Source organism: Solanum verrucosum, unplaced genomic scaffold (assembly GCF_900185275.1).
Source record: "Solanum verrucosum unplaced genomic scaffold, falcon-dt-bn FXZP01000184.1, whole genome shotgun sequence".
Classification (NCBI taxonomy): domain Eukaryota; kingdom Viridiplantae; phylum Streptophyta; class Magnoliopsida; order Solanales; family Solanaceae; genus Solanum; species Solanum verrucosum.
The window spans coordinates 950,416-972,443 of NW_026020302.1; the positions used below are offsets into that span (position 1 = coordinate 950,416).

At 35.5% G+C, this 22,028-nt stretch overlaps 2 protein-coding genes and 1 pseudogene across 2 annotated transcripts; 1 reads left to right on the forward strand and 2 right to left on the reverse strand.

Moving 5' to 3' along the window:
* Window positions 1–222: 222 nt before the first annotated feature.
* LOC125834945 (kinesin-like protein KIN-12B) lies at window positions 223–9,030 on the reverse strand. Its single transcript, XM_049514089.1, has 16 exons — window positions 8,672–9,030; window positions 7,939–8,076; window positions 7,669–7,752; window positions 7,420–7,545; window positions 7,255–7,314; window positions 7,114–7,167; window positions 6,931–7,023; window positions 6,183–6,278; window positions 5,760–5,905; window positions 4,651–4,800; window positions 4,353–4,482; window positions 2,946–4,241; window positions 2,773–2,871; window positions 2,536–2,688; window positions 1,655–2,455; window positions 223–713 (listed from the first exon to the last, which is right to left on the reverse strand). Exons 1-16 carry the CDS (start codon window positions 8,981–8,983, stop codon window positions 405–407), a joined length of 4,047 nt encoding a protein of 1,348 aa, XP_049370046.1. The 5' UTR covers window positions 8,984–9,030; the 3' UTR covers window positions 223–404.
* Window positions 9,031–13,827: 4,797 nt separating this feature from the next.
* LOC125834853 (cysteine proteinase inhibitor B) lies at window positions 13,828–14,468 on the forward strand. Its single transcript, XM_049514009.1, has one exon. The coding sequence runs from the start codon at window positions 13,875–13,877 to the stop codon at window positions 14,283–14,285; it is 411 nt and encodes a 136-aa protein (XP_049369966.1). The 5' UTR covers window positions 13,828–13,874; the 3' UTR covers window positions 14,286–14,468.
* A 759-nt stretch (window positions 14,469–15,227) lies between these two features.
* Window positions 15,228–21,403, reverse strand: LOC125834828 (probable UDP-N-acetylglucosamine--peptide N-acetylglucosaminyltransferase SEC; annotated as a pseudogene).
* Window positions 21,404–22,028: the final 625 nt, after the last annotated feature.

Below are 22,028 nucleotides of genomic sequence, written 5' to 3' on the forward strand. Positions count from 1 at the left end.
TGAAAATGTACCTTTGTGGATGACTCTTAAATCCAACACTTGTATTAAGCCCACATCAGTAAGCAAGCAAGATCATGTTGATATCTGAGACTGAGAGAACAAAAAAGCATATCATTTTGTTTAATGAAATTGGAAGATATACGACGAATGGGATTCGAACACAATGCCTCACATAAATTTTGAACCATTGGACAAAAAAACCCAATCATTAGGCCTATTGATCAATTGAAGGAATTGGATACATAAGAGTTTGATAGATTAAGTTGTTTCATTCACAATTGGTGAGACAATTCCTATCATTGAAATTTGAAGAGAAAAGCTACACCTTTCCAAAACTATGTAAACACACTATTATTGGTACATACAACAAACACCCACCACCTTTACATCACATATTGTCTAGTCTATATGTTGCACCTATCATATCCAGAGAACCAAGAAGAGGGCTCTACTAATTTTGACAAGTCCTCCTCTTCTCTATTGTAAAATGACTCATATTCTTCTCTGCTCAGCTGATCACCTCCATGATTCATCTCCCTTGCATCATATGTTATTGTCTCGGAATTATCAATGACTTCTGATCTCTCTTTAGGCAGACGGGATTCTTCAAGTAACTGATTCAAATTGTTGATCTCCTTTTCATGTTTTTTCTTCAGTTTATCAATCTGTCTGTAAGCTGTCTTAGCTTCGTGCTCTGCCTCAATAGCTCGTTTCTGCACAAGATTAGAACTTATCAGATAACTATGGCCAAACAATACATATCCAAAAGAAGGGTAACGTGCTTCAGGACAACCAAATAATGGCACTATGAGCCGCTATAATCTCGTATGATATATCATGAAAAGCAAAGGTCAAAATATTCGTCACCTAAAGTAATTCTACAACACAATTAATTGTTTAACACTAATAGCTCAAGCCAACATAGCCAGTTTCCACATACAGTGGAGGTACTACATTATCCACAGTCAATGAGTATAGACATTCTTCTAGAGAACAAAGTAAGCAAACATAAAACAGATCCAAATGCTCATTCGACATAGCCATAATAATTTCAAGAAAAACATGAAAGATATAAAACACTGTAGAAAAGAGTTTGTAGGAGATCAAAACAACAGAAAATAATATCTACATTCAGATGAAAATGTCAGGTTATATATTGATTGCAAATACTTGTTCGAGGTAAGGAGGAAGAGAGTGTCATCTGTTTCAGTAAGATTATAAAAAGAAATATTTCCTTGTTTTGAGAAGAAAGTGGAAGACAATAAGAACTGTTTCCTTGTTAAGAAATATTTCTGTATCATACTGGTTGCAGTGAGGTTAGTTCAAACACTCCTCACAGTACTTGGTATAGTATTTTTATAGAAGATGTGTTAACTCATTTTACATGACAAGCCTTGTAATTACAGGGATATATTCACACAAAAACATTGAAAATGTGAGACCCTTTATGTAGAATTGGAATTAGAAGTAAAAGAAGATGGGATCACAGGTGGAAAGAGAGACATATAGGAACTATATAATGATCAAGGAGTAGCATCATAATGAGTGTTGACTGTAAACGACTGGGAAAGCAAGCGTTGGTGTTGCAATGACAAGAGAATACATACTGATAGAATAAAGCGAAACTGGGAACAATTGATTCCAAAAAACTCACCTCAGCAGCTGTGATAGCTTCTGCGGCCTCTTTAAGCCGCACAAGCAATTCACCAGCTGCTTGTACAGCTTCAGCAGTATCTCTCAGTTGGGCCTGAAGCCCCTTATTTTCATCCCTATAATAGCGCCTCTCTTTTTCCCTTTCCACTTTTAGAGCTGAAATTTCAGCAGCAAGAGCATTGATAAATTTAGATTCAGCACCCCTCACTCCTGCCTTTGCAGCTGCTTTCTTGACATCCTCTATACCATCTTGGATCTTCCTATGCCTTATAAGCAATTGCATATGTTTCTCTTCAAGTTCAGCATACTGTTCAAGCATGCGTGCATGTCCCTGCATTGCCATCTGCATTGCTTCTTTCAGCTCTTCCGAGCACTTCTTCTCCAAATTCAGTTCTTGTTTATGCTTTTCAGCCATGCTGCGGCTAGCTTCTAAGTCTAACCTCAATTCTTCTACAAGAGACATCCATTTACTCTCTGTTTCGGACCATTGAATCCTCTCCTTTTCAAGTCTCTGTTCAGCACTCTCCTCAGTTGACTCTGGAATAGTGGATAAAGCCGAAGGCTCACTTGACTCACATGGATAAGCTAATTGCAGAGGAGAACTTCCTTTCTTGGATGGCTTCGGTGAAGAATCTACATAGAAGTGGAGCTGGCTTCTCAAATCCTGAATCTCCTCCATCAAAACATCCCTCTCACCCAAGTCAAAGAAGTTTCGATACTGTTCCAGCTCATCTTGAACTCTTCTTATTTCAATTTTCGCACTTAATATTTCTGGATGATTCTCATATTTCTCCTTCAGAAGCTGAAAATCATGAATTAGACATGTATAGCAAGAGGAAAAATTGTACATATTAATAGACAACGTTCAAGTCAGACACATACCTTATGCTCATGAGTGAGTGATAACAATTCATCCTCCATGAACTCCTCTGTTGGTAAAATTCCATCCATTAAGCTCTCAAGACGAACAATCTTATCCTCGCGTGTTTGGCCAATAATGGCATTGCATTCTCGCTCATGTTTGTACTGTTGAATCTGCCCATTGATTGCAATACATGTAAAATAGATGAAGGAAATAATGAATGTCGCAAGTTGCTCAATTGACCAACCAAAACCTACCAAGCGGTTGAGTTGCAAGATCTCAGAAGTTTGCTTGGCACATATTTCTTCAAGTGCCATCTCCCTCCGTATTGCTCCTGCCAATACTTTTTCTACAGCCTGTAAAAATATTGCACAGAAATAAATACGACAGAATACAAAAGCCAAACAATTCATAAAATCTTCAAACTTACTTTGGGTACTTGAATCTTGAACTTTTCGCAGGACTGTGATCCATCAGCAGGTACCAACTGTGATCCATCAGCAGGTACCAACTGTAATCCATCAGCAGGTACCAACAGTGATTCATCGACATGAACCAATTGCATGTTTGAGCCATCATTGGCATATTTAAGCTCTTGCTGGGAATTCCTTTCCTTACATTTACTACACAAGAAAATTGACCCTCCTTCAAATGACTGATCATCTGTAACAATAGTTTGGACCCCAACATCTACTTTAGCAACTGGAATAATTGCTCTAATATCAGCAGGTTTGCAAGAAAATCTGAACGAGGACCGCCTCAAAGATGTACTCTGGCGATTACTTATAATTTCAAGTCCCCTATGTAGACTAGCAGCTAAATGTTCAGTCGATGTAAAACAACTTTTATTAGCCTGAGAGTCCAAACAAATACTGTTTGAAGGCTTTGCGAAGGAAAAATGTGGTTCATCCAGCTTACTCTCTCTAAGATCCTTCTGAGAAGCACTCAGCATTGATGATGTCCTTAGACTTTTTCTACTGCTATTAACTCTTGGTGAAACACTTGGAGTGGGAGATTTCAAAATAGGAGATATATCATTTGTAACTACACTAACGTCTCTACAGGCTGCATCACCCTCTGAACATTTAGAAGAGTTTTCAGGAGTTCTTTCATTGTAGCCTTCACATTGCTCTGAAGCTATTTCTTCTACCAGCTCCCCTTTTACTCCTTGATTGAGCAAATTAATGGCCAGTGATGGCAAACAATCTTGAGAAGAATCACTATCAAGCCTCTTCGACATGGATTTCTTCAAATCAGCCTCAACATTTTCTTCTTCGCAACTTTGGTGAATTGATTCTTCAGCCATCGAACAATTTTCTAAGTTCTGCAGCCCAGCACCATGAATAACTTTGTTTTCAGATTGGACAACTTGTTCAGGTACCTCTTCCTCCATGGTGACGTCTGCATCCTCAGAACCTACCTCTCCCTTGCATGAGCTGTGCTTTCCCGCGTTACCTCCTTCAGAAGGACCAACCAAGAAACTCTTGGAAAGAGTTTTTCGCAAGATACCAACCTCTTTACTTCCTCCCGGTAGGAGACCTAATAGTTCAGCTTCCTCAACGATCTCCATTTCTGTGTCACCATCTTCATCTAGAGGAGGTAATGTCATTGGACGGTTGAGGCTGAATTTCAAAAGGTTTAAGCTTCTACGCGCATTCCACCCCGATGAATGATTTCCATTTTGATCTGCTTGAGATCCATTGGCCTTCACTCTTATCAGTTCATCCTGTAAAGAGAAAGGAAACGAGGGCATTCATTCCACCAAGACTCACAAAAACAGGAATACGCCAGCCAATTGTTAAGACAGATACAAACAAAAATGGGTTTAGGTGTTTGCCTTTAACTGTCGTATTACTTCCCTCAAGACGTTTACATCATCTTGCATCTCCTCATTGACAACAGCCTTATTCTTGATTGCCTTTGCGCGCTGGGCAAATCTCAGGGTACTGAGAGTCTCGCTCTTACAACTGCATTAACAAGAAGAATAAAGGACTCCAAATTATCAACAATTACATATACAACAACATACCCAGTGTAATCCCACGAGTGGGGAACTTTAAGAATAGTTAAAGATATTGAAATGTAAACTTTACAACAATGAAATACAATTGAGGCAAATATGGTTCTGGTTCTACCTCTGGGCTGGAGAAATGGCACATATCATTGCAAGTTTTGCATTCCCACCAAGAGATTCCTGTAACAAAAATGTCAACTTGGAATCTCTATAGGGAATGTGCCGATGCTTTCCTGTTTGGGAAACTTCTGCTAGAATGTTTATCAAGTTCCTGCAAATCTCAAAAAGAAAAATCGTGTAATCAGAAGCGAAGGTGAAAAATATAATTTCAAACCAAAGAAAAGAGAAAAGAGATGAAAAAGTTACAGATTTGACACCCTACGGATGACAAGAATTGAAATTCTGCAAAACTCTTACAGAAAAAGGAAAAGGCTAAGCTTCACTATTTTTCTATTACTTTGGAGAAAAAGATACGGTGGCTCATGATATGCTGTATAACTTTGGCAGGAGATACGAAGGAGCAGAAGTGTTCCTTTAGTACACAAAATGGTCAACCTAAGTCGGTCCTTATAAATGATTTTAGTTATAGGAGAAAAAACCAGTATAACCAGCTTTTTGACATTTATTGGCAACCGTCTGACCTTAATGTCTAGGAAATGAATTTCTCATGCACTCTCTTCTCTAGAATATTCCCGCCCACATTCATTCATAACATAAAGGTATATCTGACGCATTCAATAGGTAGTCGGTACTATATAGCATGTCTTAAATGCCCAGATTCTAGGAAGCTGCCATTGGAGACCTACTTTCCATTATCCAAAACCATGATAAGCACAGACTTTTCTAACAACCCATTTCATATCATTTAGAAGAAACAATTTCAGTTCAGGAAGAAAAGAATGCAGGAAAAACATTCACATTGTTTGTTTCAAATAATAATCTTACACTACGTGTGTGGCTTTCACTTGCAGATAAAAGAACTCTTTTACCTGTCACAAGGTGTGCATGATCATACCAAGAAAGCAAAACTTCCAAAAAAAGAAAAGGATCCCTAGATGGATCAATGCAATGGCGCCAAGGCCAAGATTGCTGAATGAAGTAAAACTCGTTACATCTTAAAATGGACCAAGTTCCTCTCTTCTTCATCCAATTAGCTAATGAGAAATATGAAATGCATGTTTATGAGTAGATGACTAAACCACAGAGAATTTGTCCAACTTAAGAACATACCCCAGCTGTGACAGGGAGCGATTGATGTTCCCAGCTTCCTTCAGGCGCTCTCCAGCTGCTCCAGTTAGTTTTTGCCTTTCTGATCCAGCAAGATCAACAAGATTTATCCTGCTCGTCTTTAGGCGGCTTAAGCCATCGGCCATACTCTGAAAATAAAATTTTATAAGAGATCAACAGCAAACATTTTCAAATCTCAAATACAACGAACAACTTGGAAGGTAGCAAGTCTTTCCATGCACCCTCTCACAGCCACAGGAATATGCAAAACTGCTTTGTAAAACAAAAAATGACAAGAACACATCATGCACAACTTGGCAGTTAGTATTTCTTATAGAGATCAGATTATTGTAATAAAGGATGGTTAAAGGTCTAGGGGATCATTATAGATCAGATGATAGTCATAAGGATATGAGAAGTTATTACCTTGCAATGTGATTCAACAACACAAGTAAATACACTGTGAGAACGTGAACTCTCAGCATTTATACTAGTAGCGCCAGTTCTCCTGTTTGACAAGCCCTGTAACATTCATTGAGCAAGTTCTATTAGCTTTTCTAAGGACATCAGGCCATCTTCAGGAGGCAGCTCAAATAATACAAGTCAAAGAAACAAAAGAAGAATGCAGATGAGAAAATTTGGCACTAATCTCAGATATTACTTGCTAAAAAACTGGCTTTACTTAACAAATGCACAGATTGAAACCAGAGGTTTTTTCACTGTTACTGGACAGGAACTTCAAAGAAGAGAGATGATGAAAAAGTAAAATATGTTACCCCCTCTATTTTCATGTGGAGCACAACATTGAAAAAAGAAAAAAGGACACCAACAAACTGCAGCGAGGTTCAACAAAGCAAGGGCATTAAGTTAAGGGAAACTAGGACTCTTGCACTTCCTCCTTGAGGAAATCACAACAGTGAGAAAGAGTGGAGAAAAAGAAGATAATAAGATAAGATCAAGTTTCTTTCATTAAAATATATGGACATTTCACTATGTCTAAGGCAGTGACGAATATTTAGTCTCAACTTTCAATGGTGGGGCTGAGACCTCACAAACCGAGAATATGTACTGCACAACAGTTATTATTTCTTGGTATTTTATCACAATTAACCTAGATGTGAATGCAATATTCATTTGTCCACACAATGTTATAATAAAAGGTTGCAGTCTGAACCTTCATCAAAAGCTTTGTCACATCCTTCATCGTAGAAACACATTCCTCGGTCAAATTTTCGACATATACACCAGTTCTCACATCCTCCCTTAGCTGAAAAGTGAGCCAATTAAAATTTATTAATATAGCATTCTCAGATATTAGATAATGAGTCAATATCGCTGTATGTTAGTTTTCTTCTACCTGGAGGTTTCGCTGACTAGGATCCAATAGATCAGTGATTTGTTCATTGTATATCTGCAAGTCATGAGTACTCAAGAACTTAGAAGAAGAGTTACGTAAGGACCTTATTCACCATGCAAAGAATCAGTCAAGTTGCCTAACCTCAAGAAAAGAGCACCGACATTGATAGGCAAGCTGCTTGTCAGAATGTTTGACTTGTTCCTGCAGAGGAAATGAATTCACTAAGATCATACAAATTTTATACAGCCTACAGCACAACTGAGAAAAGGTAACATACATATAAGAGAAGACACAACAGAATATCACCTCCTCAATTCGTTCAAAAAGTCGTTGAAAAACACGTGGTGTTAAGCCTTGTTGATCACTTGTTAAGTTTTCATCCAACAAGGCGTTGGCTGGTCCCCATATTGTATATGTCTTTCCACTACCAGTCTGATTAATCCAAGTCATATGAACCATTAAGGGGACATCATGTCAGCAAAATACTTTACAATAGAATATCTGACATCCTGCAGTTTATATTTAGCATATTGCAAAACATAAGGCTAAAATTACCTGCCCATAAGCAAATACTGAGCTGTTAAACCCAGCGAGGCAATTTTCAACAAGAGGAGCTCCCACAAGCTGAAATATATCTAGCTGAAAGATCAAAACAAAGCAGAATCATTCACATTAATTGATATCGTACTTCTAGGCATACCTATCAAATTCAAAAACATTAAGTTCAAACATCATCAACAAGGAAGAATCAAGCACGTATCTTTTCAATTATCATGCAGTACTTAATCAAATTGATCTCCCTACAAGCAAAACATTTCATTTTACCTGTGTTGATTGGACATCAGCGATAGAGTCATATGTAAAACTGTGTCCGGATATTGACAAAGAATCATTAGAGACTTTTTGGGCAACAATTTCACCCTCTTCCTCATCCTTGGTTGGTGGCCTCATCCTCACTATAACCTAAAATCATTGCAGGATCATAAGCTCACAAATTATACTACTTCACACATACATAATACGTTAGAGCCAGAAATTGATAAACACGGATGGTAGAGAATGGCAAGCAAAAGCATGATACCAGAAAGAAATGTATGTTTCTATCAATGAAAACAACTACCAAGCGTGAAAAATCTTATCTTTAACACATATTTCAAGTAAACTGATCTTACAGGTCAAATGAGTTAGTTCCTTTGGGCTTCCATCATCATTTGAAAATCAGATTTTAGTGATAAAGCAACAATAACACCAACATACCCAGTATAGTCCTACAAGTGGTCTGGGGAGGGTACAACATGCTCAGACCTTATCCCTACCTCAGTTCAAAGGGAAAAAACACAACACTTATGTAACATAAGTAGTATCAATAACTGGATAATCACACGAGACAACAAGTAGTGAAAGAAAACTAAGAGTGACAAATACAGAAATAGTAAAATGATAAAATTTTAGTTATAAAGCAGTTAAGTTAAATTAGATTTTTCTTCAACAAATTCAAATTCAAAAAAACTGCAATTCATAATTCAACTGAAAATTAAATAAATTTCATGGAATTTACTTTAACTCCAGAGTCGGAAGATCCAGCAGCAACAGCGCCAATCTCCGAACCAACAGATTCAACACTGAGCTTCCGCTTCAAAGGATTAGAATTAGGATGCCTAGGAGGTAACGGACTCTTCATCATCTTCATACTGGGAACAGCCGGTGAAGAATTCAGATCTGAAGGAGGAGCATTCTCTTTAGACAACTTGTTCTTCCGGTACGGCGGTGGCGTCAGCCATTTCTGCCTCGTAGAGCTAGGGTTTGGACTCGACATTGCTTCGTGATTCTCCTTTAATATTGTGCTTCTTGGTTGTACTGAATGCTTCATTGTTTGTACAGAAATGGTGGATTTTGGGGGTTAGGGTTAAGGAAGAAAGCAAACTAGCCGTTAAGAAGTGATGAGATTTGAATTGAAATAGGGGAAGAAGAAGGGGTAAAAAGGTATATTAAACTATCTGAGCCGTTGATTTTGATCGAACGGTTCTAGGTGTAGGATTCGAACCGGAAATGAATATTTTTTAATGGTGATTACATATCGTTTTATAATATACCAGTATATACCCATATTGTGCGATCAATTAATAAACAGTCTCATAAATATTGATTTATTGATAATTTCTAAAATTCAACTTATTAGAAAATGATATCAATTTTTAAAAATTATATATCGATTATATGATATTTTAGTACTATATAATTCTTACAAATAAATGATATTTTTATGAATTTATTTTTCAATCAATATTGGTTAACACATTGAACAGATAAGAATATAAAAAAAGATAAACTTATAACATTTAATTTTTATTGCAATAAAAATTCATGAAGAAGATCGGTAAAATCGAAAAAAAGTCATTACAGGTGTATATATGAGTTAGTTACCAGCATTTTAAAAAATATATACTTTTGTATTAAGAATTAAAAAAACTAGCCCAAATCTGCTAAAACAAATAAGTCAGCAACATAAAATGTTTTAACTGTCTTAACAAAGATTTGATCTATATCGAACATTCACGTTTTTATGACAAAATATAGAAATTTCAAGCCATTTAAAAAATATAAATTGTAGATAATTTGAAGATAGTGAAAATCGTGTATACAAATATGGACGCAATAGAACGAAATAGTAGTAGAAGCATGAGTTAGATTACGAAGAATAACTTCTTTCTCTAGCCGTATATTTAAGTTTTCTTCGCCAATCATCTAATAACTTACCATCCCCAAAAAAAAGAAAATTAAAATTAAAAAAAAGCTAAGACAATTATCTTTTCTTGAATCAGAGGTACTACGATTTTCTTTCCTAGAATCAGAGGTACTAAATAATCAACTTCATCAACCAACTTCATTGTGTTTGAACTCTTACTCTTTACTTATTCACCTTATTCTTCTTATCAAGATAATGACCAATAATAATCCAAAATCAAAATGCAATGGTTCTTATATTGCTAGTGTTGTTTCTTATTGCCATATTACAATATTTTTCAATATTCGTTCTTTTTGGGTTATATTATTAATGTTTGATATCTTGATTTTTTTACTTGTCATGCATAACTAATGCTTATATTAATTATGTACATATGTTTAAACAATATATCAAATAAGATATTAAAAATATAAAAAAATGATGCATAAATTAAAACAAAGAAAGTAATACTTTATACTTTGCCAAAACCTAATTTTAAAAGTTAGAAAGTTTTGTTCTCTAACTAATTTTTTTTCCTATTATTTATTTAGTGAGTTTACTTAGTTTGAATAGTATGAATCATCTCGCGTCCCAATGACAAGTTCTGACACATTAGTCATTCGTCCGTAACTGAAAACATCATTTTCGTGTTTTCTATCCACTTGTATTAGTTAAGCATGCCGCCAACATTCATCCTGAGCTAGGATCGAACTCTCCATGAGATTCATAGTTGTTGCATTACTTATAGCTTCCTTGTTTGTAGACAAAGCGTATTTAGAATTGTCTTTTATTCCAAGGCACAACTTATGTCCATATGCTTCATATTCGGCCGGAGTTCGCTCCTAGAAATAGTCATTCTTGCCCCCTCACGTCAATCCCATGAGCCTCTTATCCACTCATTGAATGACGGCATGGGAGCAAATCCAACTAGAAAAACTCACGCTAGGCGTAGGGATAATTCGACTCGAATTGATGATCACTTCCACCACGTCAAGGTGACACTCTACCGCTGAGTTATATCTCATCCCCACCCATCAAGAAATAGAACTGACTAATCCTAAGTCAAAGGGTCGAGAAACTCAACACCACTATTCTTGAACAACTTGAAGTCGAACCTTCTTTTCGCACTATTACAAATATGAAAATAATGATCAAAATTGAATTCAATTGTCAACTGCCTCTATTTGAAATAGTATTGACTATCGATTTTGAAGAAATTGAAGTTACATCTCTTTTTCATTCAAGAGTTCTTATATGCATCCACACCCCTTTAAGACATATGTGACATTCAGATAGACGCGTCCTCAGCCTAATGACTTTGAACACAACTTGCGTTTAAAAATTCAATAGTTCATGAATTTCTACATTTTTACATCAAATAGCTCACTTAGCTACATTCTTCATCAATGCGAGAATTGAGATATCTTATCAAAAATCGTATTTTTATTTAATACAGTATTATTGGTATGCACAAAAAAGCAAACGGCAGCGATTCTCCTCATCTACTGCAAGAAAAAAAGCTCATTTTATGTGTCAGCTACAATTAATAGACCTAAAGAAACAATATTTTGTCTTCCTAAAGAAACAATATTTTATCTTTCACATTTTCCCCATACCTCTGAGTTTTGAATTCTGTGGTGGTAATAATAGAGTTCACATTTCCAAATTGACTCTTGTGATGAAACTATATTTTTTTTTTAAAAAAAATTCCTTTACACTTCAAGGAACAAATAAAATTAGAAATATTAATTCAGAGTGTGACATTGGATCGCGATTTAATGAAGAGAAAAAGTAGATTGTTTCATAAATTACTAGGGCAACTTTGAACCTTTCAAACGAGTTTAAATAGAACTACGTACATGTTAGCGATTATTTATGTATATAGTAATCCTAATTTGTTCTAGGTTGAAGTCTACTAATCGTACATGTTAGTGAAAATCTCATGTTCAAGCATTGTTGGATACAAAATTATTTTTATTAGAAATCATTTTATCCTTAACGTAAAACTTTTAAATATGATGAATTTAATTCAGCTACAATACATGTACTGAACCCCGGGTGAAAGAACAAAAATAAAATATTATAGGAATGTTAGAATTGAATTGAATTGCATAAAATATTTGAATGAAAATGACATGAAACAAAAAGACGTTTATTGAATTTGCAAATCACAGATTCCAAGACCTGTTTTTGATTCCTCAGTTTTTTGCTGTCATCCAATGTTATTTTGGGCACTTATTATATACTCTACTGTATCAGAGGATATTGAGTTTAAGAAAAATAGAAATTTTAAACTAATTAAATATGTGTAATATATATATATATACAAAAGTTATCATAGATATAGACTTAAACAGATCAATTGTGTTAAAAAAAAATATTGTCAATAAAAGAATCAAGACGATGAATATTTTTTTTCTTGGACAATAGGTGTGATCAATGTCATTAAGCTTCGCTATTTTACATTAATTGAGGAGCCGACAGAAAATGGCTATCTTAAGACATAGTATCACGATATACCGAAATACTCGTCAAATATGGTAACATTTTTCATTAGATTCTATAACTTAGACAAAATATTATTTAACGAGTGTTCATTAGTTTATAAATTCCATCCATATATATAGTGGGTTTTAGTTTTAAGAAAAACACCTCAGCCTGCCTAACAAAAGCTATTTGCTGATAACATATAAAGTTATTTGATGATATAGTGTATAGTTGTTATTATTTTATTTTTCAATTATTACTGAAAGAATGAAAATATAATATATAGTATATCAAGTTGCTGAATATGTCACCAAAGTAGTTCCAAGTATTAGGCCACAGATTATGCTAAATTAATTACTATTTTATTACTATTTATTTGTTTATTTGATTTTGAAAATAGTCAGTTGAAAGAAGGGAAAACAGGAGCAGCATGATTAATTGTATATGGCAAGAGGATTAGTTTTATATTTAATATGATTGTAATGCTAACAAAAGTACTAAGACAACCAATTTAACTTATATAATTTAGTATTGTGTACCTAAATATTGTGGTCATGAAAGTCAATATAATAATGACCTAAGACTAAGAGAAAAGCTCAAGGGATAAAACAAATTCATATAACATCTACAATTAACTAAAAATTAAAAAGAAAAAATGACAAATGAATGACAATTGCAAATTGCCTTTTGTCCACAATTGGACACTCACCTTTTAGTCATCCATAGTTAGACATGAAGAAAACAGATAAGCATTACTCTATCATGATTCAGTTTATGTGACATCGTTTAAATGATTAATTTCTCTATTAGTCTATAATTCATCGAAGAGAAACAATTACAACAGTAATTTTGCATCTTATTAGTTATAACAATGAAATTGAATACACAAGTCATATCGCCCTTCATCATTAGCATCATATACACCCTTTTTAAAGATTCAACATCCAACGTTAAAGTTCGCCCCATCTACTATAAAAAATCATGTTCGACTTTTATACCTTACAAATTTCACAAATTTACCTCTTGAGCTATATCATCGTTAAACCTAAAATCACACATACCAACTAAACTAATTATTTTATATATTCCTTATGAACCTTCACATACCGTGTCTCCTAGATTGTCAATCTTAAACCCATCCTAATCAATTCCCCTCTATCATTAATAATTAGAGTAAAATTACTACTAATATATTGTAAACCCTAATCCTAAAATTATTTAGCTAACAAACAATGATGTACGTAATAGATGTGATGCTCTTCCTTTAAACAGAAATCAGATTCGAGCCTTAAATATAAAATAATTTTTGATAGAAAATATTTTCCTCAAATAGAGTATTATGCCATATAAATTCAAATTAATTAGACTTTAATACGTCTAATATACAAAGAAACACTAGAAACAGACTGTTTTGTCCTCTTTTTCACAAAATACGCAGCGTCACGTACATGTTGCCACCACCCCCATAACGTGTCCAACAAAAAAAACTCCTATATATAATTCCCCCTTCTTCCTTTCTTCTCCATCAAAAAAAAATCCCCAATCTCCAATGGCGAAATCCACAAAAATTCTCTCATCAATCCTCCTTCTCTTCTTCATTTTCACTTTATTTTCTTCATCAAACGCATTAGGCGGAAAACTCGGCGGAAGAACACAAATCAAAGACGTGAAAACAAATCAGGAAATTCAAGATCTAGGTAAGTACTGCGTCGAAGAACACAACAGAAATTTGCGGAAACAAAATGGTGCTTTGAGTTCTTTATTGAGTTTTTCTCAAGTTGTTGAAGCGGAAAAACAAGTTGTGTCTGGTGTTAAATATTACCTAAAAATCTCAGCTATTGTTAAATCATCTAGTTCACCAAAATTGTTCGATGCTGTTGTGGTTGTTAAATCTTGGGAGAAGAAGCAGAAGAAGGAACTGCTTACGTTTTTTCCTTCTCCTTCACCGGCTACCAAGTGAATTTCTTTTTGATGGTTGATTGTGGCTAAAAGTTAAAACTTCTACTAGTGCTAATGTTTAAAATGAGGTTGTTAATCTAATTTTGAAGTACTTTAATTTGTAGCCTATTTTGAGTTCACTTGTGTACTATGTGATGCAATAATCAATGAATGACATATGTATTAGTATGTTGTTATAGATAAATTATGGTTATATTTTACTATTTTTAGTTACTATTTCAAGTCAATTTATGCACATCTCATTAATTCTACAAAATATCTTACGTAATATATGATCTCGAAATATCTTCGTTCAGATTCCTCACCTGGAAATGCAAAGGAGAAAGAATTTGAGTATTACTTGTAAAAAGAAAATCATAACAAACGAGACTATTATAGAGAGATTTCGATTAGATTAACATTTCTTTTTGATCTATCAATAATCATGTTCAATTAATATTGCTCTTCTTCAAAACTAGGTCATAGGAGACCATATAAATTCTTAACAGTTGATTATTTTTATGTAATTTTGGCCAATAACCTATTTACTTTCTTTGTTCAGACAAAAACTACACATATTCCAATCACCTAGATTTGCGTGACTGCCAATAGGATTATCTTGTCTCCATCACTCACTTTTCAATTAGTTAAGTTAGAGTAAATTTGCACGCATTTCAATTTAATTTTTAATGGATATTTTGTCTTATGATATGATCTCGTATTAAAAAACATTTTAAACTCAAAACCATAGGAACGCAAAGCTCAATTTTTGATAACAGAAGTTGTGGAGCAATTTTTAGACAAAATGCTTTCATTTACTATCATTCAACTATATAACCTGAAATCTCTCTTGTGCATCTCCGCTCTTCAGGTAACGCCTAGTTTCGCCTAGTTTAGTATAGCATCTGAGTTCCGCGCTCTCTTGTACAAAAGAAAAAGTCATGTTCTTTCCTCCTTCCCACATTTAACGATCAAAAGGAAATTCCGAGTCATTCTCAGTCACTTTGAAGTGTTGAGGATGCTGGCCGGAGCAATAGAGATTCCACATCTTAAAATAAGAACGCTCTAGATTCCTCACCTGAAAATGCAAGGAGATATAATGAGCATTCCATGTTCATTCAACTTTGTTGCTCGGATTCTCCAAAAATACATTACTTTTGAAGGATTCCATACATTTTTAGAGAGGAGTTCGAACAACATAGCAAGAAGGTCGTTTAGTTAACTAAGACTGCTGTGCTTGTTTACTCACCCAGCGCGCTGTATCAAATAAAGCGCCTTCTCCTCATACTCCTTGAGTCTATTGGTGAGATTTTTGAGCTTTGGACGATTTAGTGCCAGTAACACCGCCTTCTCCTCATACTCCTTCATACTGTCACAACATGAAAGTCGATATAATGGTTAGGGGTATGGTCTGCATACATACTGTCCTCCCTAGACCGCACTAGTGAAATTACACTGGATATGTTGTTGTTCTCGTTGTTGGTCATAAAAGTATAGAACACATACCTGCTGACAATCATCTCATCCCCAAGTCCTGTAGCAGGGAGACAGCAACTCTAGTAGACATTTTCTCAAGGGGAAGGGTAATCATTGGTAGACCAGCCCAAAGAACATCTGTTCCTGTGGTAAGTGCATTGCACAATGGCCTATTTGGGACAAAAAAGAAACAGCATTCAAGAACATGAGATGAATGAAACTAAATTCTTGAAAGATAAGACGCGGAACGTTCTTAATCTTCTTACGTATCCAAGAAAAGATCAGCCAAGGAGCAGCGCTTGATGTGCTCTCGTTTCATTGCAACATCTGTAAAAATAATTCGGTTTTGTTGCAGACCTTGTGCAGCAGCATCTGTAACAAGTGAGCTGAATTAGGAGAGACTTTACATAAACCAATAAACAGGTATTCTCTTACATGCGCGGAGCCTCTTCTCCCCTGCAGCTGGAAATCTAAGAAGCCAAAGAACACTTTTTGGTACACGCTTCGATATTGCACCTGGACATACCAATTCAACAAGTTTTATAAAAGCAAGTGCTTGTGACAGTTAACCAATTGAAATCATTCCAAGCAACTACCATGTAGTAAAAATCTCAGGATCCATCTTGTAAAGCTGATTAAAACATGCAAATATGAATTTATCCACAGGCAGTCCATAATCAGAACGTGTCGGTTGGCTGTTTGGATCTAGCACATCACGGTTTTTCTACAGAAAAAGACTCATCAACATACATATAATTGATTCGTTGATAAATTTGGTGAAATCAGATTTGATATAAAGCTCAGAAACAGCAAGAAAAGGTTACTTGCTTATAATCGTTGACAAAATAGCAATGAGGGAGATGTAGAAGCTTCTCTGAGTAAAAATGTGCATACTTTATAGGTGAAACAAACTGCATACAAGGAAATTACACTCGAAGGACCCGATAGAAAGCAAAGGTTACATCAAATGTATAATGCCAAGGGTGTCGCAAGAAAATTACCTCATCTGTAATCAAATAATCTATGTATGTTGCCCCCGTGGTTCCAGGGAACCCCATGTACAAAACCTGGATTGGAGCTGGCTGCATGGCAAATATCTCACTTCTTTCACCCTGCTACACATCATTCCGAAGTCAAAAATATAACATTAGATAAACAAAGTCATCCAGAAAACAATGGTATAACCATTAGATGAAGTTCAACCTGTACCTTGGTATAACCATTAAGATCGATAAGTATTTGTATTCGATCCTCATTAATCATCCTTGCTGTTGCATCAAATGTCAAGGACGACACATCAATAAAATGCTCCGCTTCAGACTGGATGCAAATCTCCCATTCTGTACCCTCGTTTGGACTTAGAGCATAGCAAAACACCTAGGAAAAGTACTTGTAAATTTAGCATGAACAAGAACAGACTGCCAACAGTGGTGCTAAACATCGAAAAAAAGGAAGAAATTGTCCAAACCTCAACATTCTCTCTGTCATGCATCCCAAAAACTGAACACATCAGATGTGATACTGGGTGGTCTCCAAAATCACTGCTCACATATCTAGACACGTTAAGACATACAATCAGCAGGCAATAGTCATGAAGAGCTTATGGCAGATATCAACCTAAGCAACGCATAAACATTACTCCATCCCAATTTATAAGATGGTATTTGACTAGTCCAGAGTTTAAGAATGAAAGGAAAACTTTTGAAGCTTGTGGACTAAAACAAGTCATAGATATTTTGTGTATGTCATCTCATTAAGGGTAAAATGAGAAGTTTAATATTGAATTGTTACTAAATATGTAGAAACAAGTCATCCTTTTTGGGACTAACTAAAACGGAAAGAGTGTCATAAATTGAACAGAGCCCCAGAAGGAAATGATGCAAGTCAAGTTGCACCAAGGTCGGTTACGGGGAGTCAAGCTTGGGATCTCCAAGCACTGCAAAGGTTGCTCAAAAAGATGGAAGCATTTGAAAGACAATCTGGAAAGAGGATTTCTGACTCGACATGCGGATCAGAGTACGGTCTGCACAAACCACACACGACCTGGATAAGGCTAGAGCAGATACACCTTACAGCCTATACATCAAACTTTATGTCAAAAGCTGGAAGTGTAGATTCTGTCCTCAGAAGCTACAACATACAGAGCCATAAATGGGGCGTATACTGCACTTACAGATCATACCTGAGACCACGTACATCAAATGGGGGAGATGCCAATCAGAAGACGGAGCAACATGTGGGCTGCATATTCTATCTGTGGATCACATGTCAGGCCTGGATGCGTACTTTTGGCTATTTTTGCAATTTTTGATATGTTACTTTTGGGAATTGATGTAATAGCTAGCCTAGACTATAAATTACTGAGAAGAGCTCATTTAGATGGAGTTAGTTTTTGGATGAATGATGAATTGAGTATTTGAGTTTACTCTTTTGAGAGTTGGGGCAATGGCAATTGTTGCTAAACAATGTTGAAGGGATTGCTTGCTTGAGGAATCATTCCCCTTGAGGGTTTCCTAGAGAGATTGCTTGCTTATTTCATCCTCTTGAGATTCATCTAAGAGATTAGGTGCTTATTGGATTCCTTAATTGTGGATTATGGCTAATCAAGAGCCTTAGTTCACAATAAATTCCATTTTGTGTCTATCTATCTATCCTTTATTGTCATTTCCGCATTGTATCAGAGAAGTATAGAGAAACTCACCCAACCCTCAGTCTACTGTTCCTGCCACATCCCTTTATTGACAGAGGTGGTGGATGCGTGAAAGGAGAAAGTACATAGCGAGCCGCTATCAAAGAGCAGTATTTGGCAAATTTGTGACTGTACAAGCAAAAAGAAACAGTCAGTATCAACCTCACATTGTTCAACCCTTGTGATCGATCCAATAGAAATGTCCTCACCTGATATCTAGAGCAAGCATTGGATCAAGAGGGAACGCAATTACCTGGAAAGGCAGAATGCTCGGGATAATGGACATCTAAAGACGTATATGACAAGGCACAACATCAAAGGAAAATATAGTAACCAGTAATATAGTGATGAAAAGCGAAGCAATCATGTAAATTGTACTGGTCAGAAAGTAGTTGTAATACCTCAATCTGTCTTCTCAGTATTCCTTCAACTTCAATAAACATCTCCTCTTGATTATCCCAATCACAGACACACTGCATACCATGAGATTGGAAGGGAAAAATAAACTATGCACAAGATGAAACCAATCACACGTCCTCGTGCACAAGATGCACATGCAAATTATTTATGAAGTTTCTTACATAATTAATTGCTTAACAGTTTGGCAACGGACTTAAACAACACTTGGAAAATAAGAAAATACTAACAATAAAGCTTAAGATCAGAACCTAAGCAAACAGAGCATGACATGATTTCTAACTGAACTACGGAAGTGCCTATAAATGAGTGAACAGACCTGTAGCGAGTGGAAAAGATTACAGGTTGCTCTGGGGAAGTCCGGACGTAGCATCAAAGCTTGTCTATAGCTTTTTATCTGCTTCAACGTTGCGACTACACGAAAAATCAAAGCATTACGAATAAGCAGAATGAACAGGTAGGAACACGTATAAAAGGGATCTTTAACTTTCGAAGCTTGTTAACCTTAACGACAATACCTTACCGTGTAAGCTAAAGCTAATAATATATGAGTGTCTGCCATGGTTGGACTATTGGCAATAGCTTGCGTGTAGTCTTGTATAGCTTCGTTAACTTTACCAATCTCTATGTATATATTACCCCGATTGACCAGTCCTTCAGTTGCCATGGGGTTAATTCTGAGTACCTCATTACAGCATGACATGGCTAGTCCATAATTTCCCTGAAAGTTGCATCAAAAAAGAAGAACCAGATACAGAAATGGCACTAGTGATTGTAAATAACATAGTCCCTCCCTGCTATCTTAAAAATTGTACAAGAAAGCTTTTTACTGATCTGCAAATTAAGCATTCTTGGGAAGTACTAACAAAATGCTTACCTGTTGCACGTATAAAAGGAGCTGAGATCCTTGTTGTGACTGCTAAAATCGATTTATAACATTGTTCAAGGTCACTCATCATGTTCCTAGACAATAGGAATAGTAACTCTTGAAAATTGCTAGCTAAGAAGAGAATCATCGCGATTAAGAAAAATCTTACTGCTTCATAAAAGTGTTTCCCGGATTGGATAGTATTTGCAGATGGTTAGGTTGAAGAGAGATGCATTGCTGCATACATTCATCAGAAAGGTTGAGAAATCATCCGAAAGGCATAATTACTCTTTGTATCAATTTATATGACACTTTTCGCATCTCAAAACTCAAACTATGTGAACATTGACTGACATTTTAAGATGTATCTTGTCGAACTTGTGAAGAAATGCATATTATAGTACTTATCATATAGTGTTTGAATTTCTAAATTTTAGTTTTAAAATATAGTTGATCTTGTAAAATTTAGCTTCAAAGATTAGTCAAATCGATTCTCGGAAAAAGAAAAGTGTCACATAAATTGGGACAAACGGATTAAGAATAAGGATATTAAAGCATATGACGAGCCAATAAGTGAACACAAACTTACATGATAGCAATCAATTGCTTCCTGCGCTCTATCAGCATCTTTTAGAGCATTACCCTATAAGCAACATTTTCAAAGCCATATCAAATTAATATAGAAAAACAAAATGCTAATATAGGATATGAATTTAATGAGCTAAGTACCAGATTTCTATACGCCTCGAAGCATTCAGCATCACGGGCAATAGCTCTCCTGTAATTACGTATTGCCATTTCCAGATTTCCTTGTTCATGGTATACAAGACCCAAGAGGACTGCAGAGACAACTCAAGAGGTGAGAATTGCTCAAGACCATATAAAGAATCCAATTTCCTTTCTCGCAGAGGATATGTGACTCGACATGGTGAAAATGGAGTCTCATCAAAAGCCATAGCATAGTCTGGTTCCACTTGCAGTGCACGCTAGTAACACACTATGGCCTTCTGGGGCATTCCCAAATTCTGGAAAATGCAAAGAAGATGCTTATCATGTATTTCTTCACATCCCCTTTGTCTAAAAAATACACTTATATAGTATACACTATACTATATACGGGGTTAAAATTACTTTTGATTTTTACTTATTTATATTTTGAGTTCGGTTAGTGAAAATATTGGCTTCGTCACTACTTTTAGCCTTTGGACCTTATTGACACAATACAAGAGGACTTACCTTGTATACACTTCCCATGCACAGATAAGCATCAGAGGAGTTTGGTTTTAATTTGACTGCTTCCTGGAGAGGATCGAACCATAAAGAAGAGGACATTATCATACATGATTTCTCTAATAACAAAGACAACCTCAACTGACAACTAAACACCACAACTTTGAAAATGTGCATCTAAACAACTTAACTTGGTTTAAGTTGGCCCCATAAACACCGCAACTCAGAGAATGCACATCCAGGAAAGTGTGCTTAATTCTTAAACCAAAGTTAAAATGTGTAAATGTGCATTTTCAAAGTTGTCATTTGAGGCCAAGCTAAAGTGTTTATATATGTAAATGCAAAAGTAGACATGCAAAACATAATCACAGTAAACTAAAATATATACACAACTAAGTAAAAGTTAAATTATTCATACCTTGTAGCACTTTAAGGCCTTGATAAGATCAGTTCTCTCCATAAGGGACAACAAGATTAGATATGCATGCAATGTGTAATGGTACTGTATAGATATTAAAAGACAAAATACAAAAAGAAACTCAAACGACAGAGAAGTCAGAAAGACCATAGTCAACCAAATAAGAACTGAAAAGTTTCTTAACAAAAAAGTGCAATGCTGGCCCACATAGTAGTAAAAATGTTAAGCGTCTTATTGATTATGTGTGTGTTCGAGTCATACACTATTTTATAAGTTTTGAAAAATAATTTGTATCACAAGAACTTTTTTGAAAAAAAAAACGTTTGCCAATATAAGAACAACCATCCCATGTCATTTTTCATCTTCGAGCAATTCAACATATTTGTTTCACCGTGTAGCTTCTTACAACTCCAGGCCTTGTTTCCGAAAAAACACATTCATTACTATCAATATCTGCTAAAAACAATAGGAATGTTTCCCGTGGTCGATTTGAGCTTAAAATTTGCTATCGGAAAAGCAAAAGATAGACAATCTTGGCTAGCCAAACCTAGGTTTGGAATAGACAACATTGGATGATGGCCACTGCCACAGAATAGAGCAATATTTAGATTTTTAAAAAAAAATGAAGGAAACAAACACAATGTGTTGATATACTAGGGGCATTGGA